The sequence below is a fragment of the Perna viridis genome, chromosome 13 (assembly GCF_037379345.1).
Source record: "Perna viridis isolate PV_CMFRI_1.1 ecotype Kerala chromosome 13, ASM3737934v1, whole genome shotgun sequence".
In the NCBI taxonomy this organism is placed as follows: Eukaryota; Metazoa; Mollusca; class Bivalvia; order Mytilida; family Mytilidae; genus Perna; species Perna viridis.
The window spans coordinates 4,417,625-4,428,224 of record NC_142457.1 but is presented as its reverse complement, the minus strand read 5'-3'; the positions used below and the strand labels follow the sequence as shown (position 1 = coordinate 4,428,224).

The 10,600-nt window shown below is 35.8% G+C and overlaps 1 protein-coding gene across 1 annotated transcript; it reads right to left on the bottom strand.

The window, feature by feature from the left end:
• Nucleotides 1-271: 271 nt before the first annotated feature.
• Nucleotides 272-9,658, bottom strand: LOC148599312 (uncharacterized). Its single transcript, XM_088558367.1, has 6 exons — nucleotides 9,296-9,658; nucleotides 7,813-7,977; nucleotides 6,871-6,990; nucleotides 4,505-4,637; nucleotides 993-1,192; nucleotides 272-736 (listed from the first exon to the last, which is right to left on the bottom strand). Exons 1-6 carry the CDS (start codon nucleotides 9,422-9,424, stop codon nucleotides 464-466), a joined length of 1,020 nt encoding a protein of 339 aa, XP_088414493.1. The 5' UTR covers nucleotides 9,425-9,658; the 3' UTR covers nucleotides 272-463.
• Between the last annotated feature and the right edge of the window lie 942 nt (nucleotides 9,659-10,600).

Below are 10,600 nucleotides of genomic sequence, written 5' to 3'. Positions count from 1 at the left end.
GGTATAATGTTCAATTTTACCGTAGTTGTATATAAATTTCATTTCAACTGGAGACCGTATTCAAATTTGTAGAAGTTACATTTGTATTATTTGCAGACTTTTCAATCATTAAGGTTAAATCGTGACAATTTAGAACTATTGTATACTCAGTCTGGGCTTTGTATAAATGCTAAGCACAATGGGACAATGTTACGTCATCAACTGATATTTTTCATACTGCGGTACAGGGGAAATCCCTTTGGGCAGTTTATGACATTAGAAAAAGACCTAATTTTAACTTTCAGTACGTATTGTTTTAGCAGTCATACGTTAACAAGTTTACAGTGAAAAATTTGTTCTACAAAAAGTTAAAAAGTACAAATTATGACATTAGAAATGAAATGCTTGAAAGTTTAAAATACAAAAAAACCGGGAACAACGAATATTATGCAATTTCAAACATCTGAACTTCTTAAGAAAGGTACTAATTTGATCCGGCCAGATTTCCTGCAATTCTTTGTTGGTAATCTACAGTAATATGTGTCTTGTCTAATCCACGGATAGTTCTCAGGTAATCAAAACTGTTCTTTTGATCCTGTTGATTAAAGCCTAAAGTATTAAAGACGTTCTTAAGCCCCTCAGTTCTGGCCCCTTCAAGTGCAGCGGTGTAATTAGCCTTTGATATGGAGGATATTAGGCTGGCTGTGGCTTTTGCTTCTTGGCTTATCTCAGCTGCTTGATTCTTAATGAATTGAACCTACAAAAATGGAATGAAAATGAAAACATTGATTTTATCAGTGTTCAGTTGGATATACATGTAGGAAACAAGTAATATTTCTAGTAAGTAGTTTCTTGTTGCTCTTAGGAGGTAACAATGTGCTTTATGGCGGGAAAGACTATGGTTAAGGGCTTAGTTTCTCTTTTTTCTTCACTGAAAAATCGTTAAATAACTAGTTATATCGCTAAAACAAAATAAAAGCTACATAGTTTTTTTAAACGCATGTAAATTTTACCTCCTTCTGAATGGACTTCCTAACGACAATAGCTTCCTGTTTCAATTGCTCTTCCTCTGCTTGCTCCTTCTCGAGTAACTGTCTCAGTAGAGTAGTCTGTACTTCAGATGGTATCTTTATAGAACCTAGCTGGAAGTACTTAACCTCAACGTTCATACCTTTATCTTCACTTGTGCAAACTACCAAGCAGTTTCTACATACTAAAATAAACAAAGAAACGGTAGATACGAGCCTAATTTCCCTCTCCGCTCAACTATACAATTGTCCCAAAATTATACTCCGCCAAAGAAAGCGGAGAGGTATTACGTGATACCCTCCGAAATGTTAAGTGTCAGTCTGTATGTCGGTCCGTCCGCCGACGGCTTCCAGATGATAAGTTAAGAACAGATCAATGATTTTTTTTTTAGACTTTGCAGAGTCAACTTGTTCAATACAATAAATACAGATTTAGCTCAATTTTCAGCAAAATCCAGTTTAGTTTCTAAGTTAGGTCATTTTGAACATTTTGAACTTTCCCGAAGGCCAAGTGAGCTTATGCCATCACTTGGCGTCCGTCGTCGTCGTGGACAAATTTTAAAAAATCTTCTCCTCTGAAACTACTGGACTGACAGGTCTTAAACTTAGCATGATTGTTCCTTAGGGTGTTTTGCACAAAATAACCGTTGGGATTTTTGATCCATGAAAAAACATGGCCGCTGTTACTAAAAATAGAACATAGGGGTCAGATTGCAGTTTTTTTGTAAATAACTCAAAAACCTTTGAATTTAGCAAAATTATGGCCGATGTAATATTGTTCAGCATCATAAGACGGACCTATGCCGAAATTTTTAAAACCATTCATTGACTAATGTAGGAGTTACGGCCCCTGAAACATTTTTTATTGCTTTTTTCGCATGTGCAACTTTGAAAATCTTCTTCTCAAAATCCATTGCACAGAATTCAATTAAAGTTGGCATTTATGTTTCTTAGGGTATTCCACACAAAATGAATGTTGGCATTGTTGATTCATGAAAAAACATGGCCACCGTTACTAAAATAGAAAATAGGGATCAGATGGCAGTTTTTTTGCAAATAACTCAAAAACCGTTGCCTTTAGCAAATTTCTGGCATATGGTAATATTTATTGTTCAGCATCATGAGACGGACCTATGCCAAAATTTGCAAAACCATTGGTTAACTGATGTAGAAGTTACGGCCCCTTAAACATTTTTTTTTTTTTTTTTTTTTTTTTTTTTTTTTTGGCATGTGCAACTTTGAAAATCTTCTTCTCAAAATCCATTGCACAGAATTCAATTAAAGTTGGCATTTATGTTCCTTAGGGAATCCTACACAAAATGACCGTTGGGATTGTTGATTCATGAAAAAACATGGCCACCGTTACTTAAATAGAACATAGGGGTCAGATGGCAGCTTTTTGCAAATAACTCAAAAACCGTTGCCTTTATCAAATTTCTGACATGGGATAAAATTATTAAGCATCATGAGAAGGACCTATGCCGAAATTTTCAAAACCATTCATTGACTAATTTAGGAGTTACGACCCCTGGAACAGTTTTTTGTTGTTTTTGTTTTTTCACATGTACGACTTTGAAAATCTTTTTCCCTAAAACCATTAAAAATCATTGAATGAAAATAAGCATAATAGTTCTTAAGTGTATTGTGCTCAAAATGACTGTTGTGATTTTTTAATCCGTGAATAGATAGATATATGGCTGCCTATACTAAAAATGGAACATAGGGGTCATATGACAGGTTTTTTAAAAAAAATCAAAAATTGTTGCCTTCAGCAAAATTCTGGTTCAGGTCATAAAAATGCTATGAAAAGCATTTCTTGCATTTGACAATTCAGGTAATTTTAACTTAGCCTGTCTCATTCCTCAAGTTTTCCATATAAGCAAATGGTTAACCAGGTGAGCGATTCAGGCTCTCTTGAGCCTCTAGTTTCATAATTTCGTGGCAGGGTATGACTAGTTTTTCTATTAATGTCCCATCTTTATAACTTAAACCATGATGTACATATATTTTATCTCATGGAGGGGCAATGCAGTCTTTATAGAAAAGAAGAAACAGAAGTCTCGACGTGAAAGACAAAGAGGAGACGGGTAGACCTTTGCATGCAGCGTAAATATTTGTATACGTTGTTTAGGCAATTTCCGTGTAATTTTTATGGAGTATACTTTATATAGCGAGCACCGCAAAGCAGTATGAGCTCTACGGTTACTACATGTACCATCTAAATTTTCCATAAGGTTCCCTAATATACTAACGAAAAAAAAATCATGTCCCGGAAGTAACAAAAAGTGACTGTCTTTACATTGCTTCCTTAAATCAAACAAATAAAAATATATAGGTTAATATTACGTTTCAGTACGAATAAATTGCTCTTTTTTTTTCTTTTTTTTTATTGTCTCGAGTCTTTCTCTGTATTTTTTTTAACTAATTAAAAGAAATGAATATGATGTTCTTAAAAAGTTCGTAAACACGTCGATGTACGTACGTGTATTTTCGCTGTTGTCAAGAACCTAACCCGCGTTGGATAAAAAGTATAACTCCGATTGTATTATCCAAATAGAAGCATAGCTTTTCTGAGATCTATAGGAAAGGCAATCATTTTCTTGTTTGGAATTCGCACACAGGCGCTTGTTTCTGCTTGGCATTGTTAGTTGATCCCTATATGATAGTATTTCCCCCGCATAGACAGAAACAAGCGCCTGTGAATTCGCAGCTCTCGTCTGAATTTTGTTTACGTCACATGATATGTGTAAAATAATCCCACCATCCGTGAAGAACTGTAGTATATCCGATACCTGTACGGATTGATCTGACGGACCAAAACTGAAAAGGACGTTGCTGGATATGCCCTTAAGGGTGAAATATGTCAAGTATAGCGAAGTGCTAAAAAGTTACCGACGATTTTGAGAGCGAGGGAAAAGGGGGTATGGGTTTGGAATTTTGGAAGAGTAATCAAGGGAACCAAGGTCATAGCAGTAATAAAAAGAATGTAATCCAGGGACAAAGACAAAACATGGAAAACAGACATGCACAACAAAGAGAACATAAAGTAACTAAAATCATACATACAAAGTAACAAAAGCAGATGAGCAACTCGGACACCACTAAAAACTAGGAGCATGCACCAGGTGGAAAAAAAACTTTGTTTACTCAAAAGTTATCCATTTACTTAAAAAAAACTTCCCAATTAATTAACAAGGCAGATTTTTAAAATAAAATATTTATTTCGCTTGCTGCTTAAATAAAAATAAAAATATTTCATTTCCGAAGCAAAAATTTTCATGCGGGTCGACACCCCCCCCCCCCACCCTTGAAATGACCTTCATTATTTTACGAGTCCCACACAGACGGTACACGTACCGTAAAGCTCACGGTGCTCGCTGATTTAGGCAATGCCTACCCCATATTAGTAACAGTGGCAACACACCAAGATGTCAATAAGAAAACCCAGCAATGATGAATACGAAATTTAAGAAACTCAATATTGTTTTATATCCTACATTTGTTTGTTTGGCCACAGTATTCATTGCAGCACGTGCCACCGAGTCGCTCTCTGACTGCCTTCCATGTTGCTTCCTCTATGATAGACCGGTTGCTAATCAACTCTCTAGTGTTGTACACAGTCAAAGCCCCCTATGGTGAAATAGAAAAATTTAGATTCTATTTCATGAACTGTATGATCACTGTGCTGCTTGGTATTTCAGTTATTTTATTGGTTCCACGAGCTTTTTTTTTCATTTATGCAATATTTAAATAAGATTGATTATAATTCAAATTTCTATAAACGTGATTGAAAACATTACGGACACTAAAACCCTTAATGAAACCTTGCATTTCCCGTTGCTTGTATCAATTTCGTCCAATGAAATGCCAGGTTTTATGCCGTCATGGTTGAGCATCATACTGGTGTCAAGTGACGTCAAAGCGAGCGTCGAATGACAATTGAAAAAGTCGTGTTTATATATTGACGCTCTGTAAAATTAGAACAAAATATATCATTGATATCAAATTTCTTGAAAGACAAATTGAATAAAACGGACTAAATTCATGAAGACAAGTTCTACTTACCTAACCCATATAATTGAACCTGACTAATTTTAGACAATTCGGGCACTTTTTTCAGGAATGAAATCCTTGAAACATTCGAAGAATGACACCTTCCTCACATTAGCATGTATGACAGTTTTCATACTTTGTACATTCATTGTCATATTTCACATTTTCTGAAAACAGATAGATGTAGCCAAAACCATAAAAACGCGGCTACGCATCATATGGTTAAGACCCAGCTCCTTTCATTATAAATGTACCTTCTCGACTAACTAATATGTACCTTCAATGCATCCAAACTACTGGACTTAATCAAATGTAGCTTCAGGGCATTTAAATCAATTGGCTTTAAGTCATCCCAACCTCTTACTTAGAACCAGTTCATTTAAAATTCAGACACTGCATATGGTGTAGAAAAACCTACCGAAGAAACAGGTCTACATGTGCTAGTAGGTACTAGTAGTCTGTGTTCAGATTTGTATTTTTAAGAAAATCATTCATTCAGCTACCACTATTCTAAAATCAACAAAATCAAACCATCTCAAGAAAGATAACTCTTGCAAGAGTAATCAAGGGAACCAAGGTTATAGCGGTAATCAAAAGAATGTAATCCAGGGACAAAGACCAGTCAGGGAAAACAGACATACACAACAAAGAACATAAAGTAACTAAAATCATACATACAAAGTAACAAAAGTAAATGAGCACCTCGGACTCCACTAAAAACTGGGAGCATGGACCAGGTGCACCGGTAGGGTAAGCTTCCTCTGCTTTTCTAGAAACACCCGCCGAGTTGCTCATAAAAAGTCAAGTCCGGGGTAGACAAACGAGGGAAGGAAAACTATAACTCGTTGAATAAATCAGTTCTCATGGTGCTGATGGATACACCATAACAATCCACGAGTTCATGATAACGACCAAAAAACTTTTGTAGTGATGACTTCAATCTCGTAGCAACATAACCTTGTTCCAGAAGCCTATTTGTTAGAGTTCTAGCGCGATACAAAAAGTCTGCGTAGTTTCGGCAAGCTCTGGCATAACGTATGAGTTGTGATATGAACACTCCATACGCAGGAGCCGAAGGGATGTTGCCACAGATGAAAGGAAAGTTGACAATTCTGAATGAAAAGTCATCATGTTTATCGTAAAGTTTGGTCAATAGTTTTCCTTTACCATCGATTTCTAAGTGTAGGTCAAGATATGAGGCTGACTTCGCAGTGTCTGTAGTATCCTTTATCTCAAGTTCTTTTGGGTAGATGCGATGTATCAAATCCCCGAAATTAGGAATGTTTAAAGATAATACGTCATCTATATAGCGGAAACTGAGATTGAAGGATCTAGCCAAACGATATTCTTTCTTTCTGATCAGATCAGCTATAAAGTCAGCCTCATAAGAGTGAAGGAATAGGTCAGCAAGTAAAGGAGCACACTTTGTTCCCAGTGGAATGCCGACCGTTTGTTGAAATACACGTCCACCACACTGGACAAATATGTTGTCAATTAAAAATTCCAGCATTTTGTAAACATCTTCCTCTGTATATTTGGAAGATGATTTGGAATTATTTCTTACAAAGTATGAGGAATCTCTACCAAGAACTATATATTTGTATCTAGGTGTACCATCTTTTTTGGAAAAACAACGATGCATAAAGTGCCATATAGGTAAAAAATCGAATGACAAACAAAGACTGGTTATTTGGTCTGTTCTAATTTAGAACTATAAGTGATTAATGTGGGTTTTTGACATGCACGATCACTTCCTGTATGTTTATTACATAAACTGGTGGTACTTAATTAAATGTACATGTACATGTACCTTCATGGCATCCAAACCACTCGACTTAATTATCTCATTGTAGTCAAGGTTATAAGCATCGTGTAAACTGACAAGTTCTGTTTTCCTGATTAAATACTGGAAATATGCGTTTACTGTAACCTACAAAAATATATAAATATCTATATATAATTTGGCCGAGAATGACAAATATGTAAAATTGAAACAACCATGTTCCCTGTCTCTAAAGAATTAAATCATACTAGTAAAAATAAACAACCGTGGACCACAAACATAAAAGGTGACAATGATGCATGCACTATTTCATCTAGTTACGCATGGTTGATTTCCGGACGATCAGCCATGATTCTTCTCAAACAGAAGGCGCCATCCCGTAGCTTCTGGTGTTCCTGTTCCATTTGTACGGTTTTGGAGTAGAATTTTTTTCTTTCCTGCAATCTATAATTACACCATGTAAGAAAAGGTGGGATAAATATCATTACGAAAAAAATAGTGTTTTCTAAATGTACGTGTGTGATTACTTTTGGTATTTTAATACATACATGTAGTCATATAAAAAATGTAAAATACAATTCATGTATACTCAATGGCTGATACAAATATTACATATACATATATCTATAACCATCTTGCTTGCAAATTTATAATGCATCTGGTCACTCCCTCAGTGGAATCCCATCTGTGGCATCACCGCCCGCACTATATGTATTTAGAGCCCTAGATTATTTCTACGAGGAGGAATGACCCGGCCAGCGAAAGCTATATTGTTATATAGCCTAGCTGGCCGAGTGGTCTAGGGCGCTGGACTTTGTGCAGGCGGTGCTGCCATAGATGTCACAGCATTACGAGTTCGAATCGCGCCGAGGGAACGACTAAAAAATCTGCATCGTAAACTTGACAGTTCTAACATCGTTGGGAATTTTTCAGACCCTTCTAATAGAGTCACATATACAATGTACCAACCTCTAGTTTATCAGATGTAAAGATTTTAGCACCAGACAACGTCACATTATGTAAGTCTGCTGGGAATACTTTGAATTCGAAATCAGGTCCAATGAAATACCGCCCTCCAGTATAAACCTCGGTTTTGTAAACAGTTCCTGTTGATTTCTGACGTTTTAGACCAAGCTACATCATTCAAAATAAATAATAATTGCAGCATTTCTAATAGATTTTAATAACAATAAATGATAAATACATTTACACAAAATATACATGTACCTACAGTACTGAATTACAATTAAATAATGTACATGTGTCCTGTTATAACCACCATAGTGTGCCAATCCCTTTCACGAGGTAATGGTTGACACCGGACATGACTTGAGCAACCGCAATATGATTCCTTCTATACACAGGACACTATCCCGTCGCTTCCGGTACAACTGTTCCATTTTTCCGGTTTCGAAAGAAAAGAGTCCGAAAAGCAATATTAGTTTTAATTAATGTTTCTTGTTTGTACTTATATTCTCATTTTGCGACTTATCGAAGGCGCTGGCGCAATACGGTTTTTTTTTACGTGTATGAATTACACTCTGATCATCAATGTTAAACATATAGTTCGTCCGACAGATAGTGTTCGACAAGTCCAAAGGTTCCGTAGTTTGAATTCAACGCCTTTCAAATATGGAAATGTTTATTTTTAATGTTTAAACGTTTAATAAAATCTATATGACTGGAACCTTACTATCATGAACATACATGCATGCATACCATTGTATATTGACAAAATCTGCATACCAACACAAAATTATTTACAATGTACAATAGATTCATTTTAGTAGACATTATTGATCAAGACAAAGTTGTTCAATGTGCTTGAAATATATCATAATCCAGTTTTACTTAAGTAGTTATCTTTCTAAAAACCATGCAAAATCCGAAAACTGTGATACCTCCCCAAAAAGGCTTCATATTTTTATTTTTGTAATTAAGTTGTTTTAATACTCCATATTAAGAAATGTGTAATTATACATTCAAATCTGTCTGCTCTTAAGGGATATTCAACATTGAAAATCCAATATATTCTATTGTATTAGACTGTCATTTACAGAGTTCTCTCACTTACTTTTGAAACCTAGAGAGCATTCTATATATTTTTATCTTCTAAGAACACGGGTTATATGAAAAACCAAATGTTAATTTCTGTTTACTATGGCAATTAAAAAAAAATGAAAATATGTAAGCTTTTAACCCGTGAATCACATTTTGCATGATTCTTAGCTGGAGTGCTACTAAATTGTTTGATTTCATTCCTATTTGATACCAACACAACGCATTTAGTTTAAATCGGTTTATAGAAAGAAATGATGATTGCCCAGATAATACGCTTGTGTCATACAATACACATACGGTCTGGTCTGTCCGTGGAGGGTGTGAACACCCGTTTTACTACTATTGACCATGGGGAAACTAGTACGAGTCTTTCAATAGCGGCAAATCTTACCTCATGGTATTCTAGGTAACCAAATGATGCCCCGATGACGCTAGCAACGATAACACCAATTACCACGACGATAGCAGTAACACAGCTACAAACATTGGACCCAGATCCAGGTTCGTCATCAAAAGACATGGTCCACAAGATAGTGAAAACAACTGCTTCGAACCTGACGTTAACAACTTGTCTTACGATCGTAAAATGAATTGTTGTTTAACTGAAGAACAATCGTTCCCGCAATCAATCAAATTTCACACTATCTAATGGTCAATGTGCGGACACACCATTATTTTTATCTATCAGAAACCACTGCATTTAACCAGATGTAGTCTGTCATGGACCATTCGGAAGGAAACATTAATTGTATTTGTAAAACTTGTTCTTCGTCATTTAAATGTTAAGGAAATGACTATTGTCGTGTTCCGGTCTGTTGTCTTGGGTGGATATAAACAAACCCTTGGCATTTAGATTGAATTTTAGAAAATAAATGAAATAATATCGAAACTAGAAAAACTGTGATCAAAGCTTACTTGTTCACATTCCAGGCGCCCCTACCTACAGACATATATAGGATTTTGAAAAGACTGTTCCATGGTCTTGCTCGAAATTCACAAAATTACAAGTTCCAACCCTGGGTCCCACCTGAGTCATTTGGATGAAAAAACAAATAGGTGCTCATTGACTTCACGTGATAAAGATTGTGTGAAGGTTTCATCAAATACCATTCTGCGGTATGAGAGGAGTTTTGATTATCCAGAACTAGGGATGAGCGAACGGAGAGACATAATGATCACTATTAACCTTCCGCTTTTAAAGCGGGAGATAATTAAACTATCTCAAAGCTAAATGAACAAGAACACACACACTCATATACTATAATGCTGCAGAACTACATAATGTCTTGGGGGTTTCATTCCTCTACTAAACAGGGAACCGGAAGAAAGTGGGTAAAACATAAATCAACGAAAACAACATCGAAACAAACGCTACTATTAAAAAATAAGTGATCGGGGCATATTTTCCTTGGTTTTTCTTTCATTGTTTTGTTGTTTTTGTTTGTCTGCTTGTTGCTGTTGTTGTTTTTGTGTGGTTTGGTTTTGATCATTTAGTTGTGTTTGTTTTGTTTTAGAAACAAACGTTGCCATGGCAAATATCCGGCTCAAGACAAACAATATACTTGTATCTTACTACATTTACAAAATTGGGTGCTTTTCATCTACTCCTACAATGTACGCGGTTGTAATTCCGTTCCTCCATACCCCAACCTCCTACTTCCTAGCGCCATATTGCAAACTGCTAATTCCGACGTTC

Coding starts and splice junctions, on each gene's coding strand:
- LOC148599312 (XM_088558367.1), bottom strand. CDS start 9,424: ATGTCTTTTGATGACGAACCTGGATCTGGGTCCAATGTTTGTAGCTGT. Junction 6,991..7,812: donor TTACATCTGATAAACTAGAG/GTTGGTACATTG, acceptor ATATTTTTGTAG/GTTACAGTAAACGCATATTT. Junction 737..992: donor GGAAGTCCATTCAGAAGGAG/GTAAAATTTACA, acceptor CCATTTTTGTAG/GTTCAATTCATTAAGAATCA.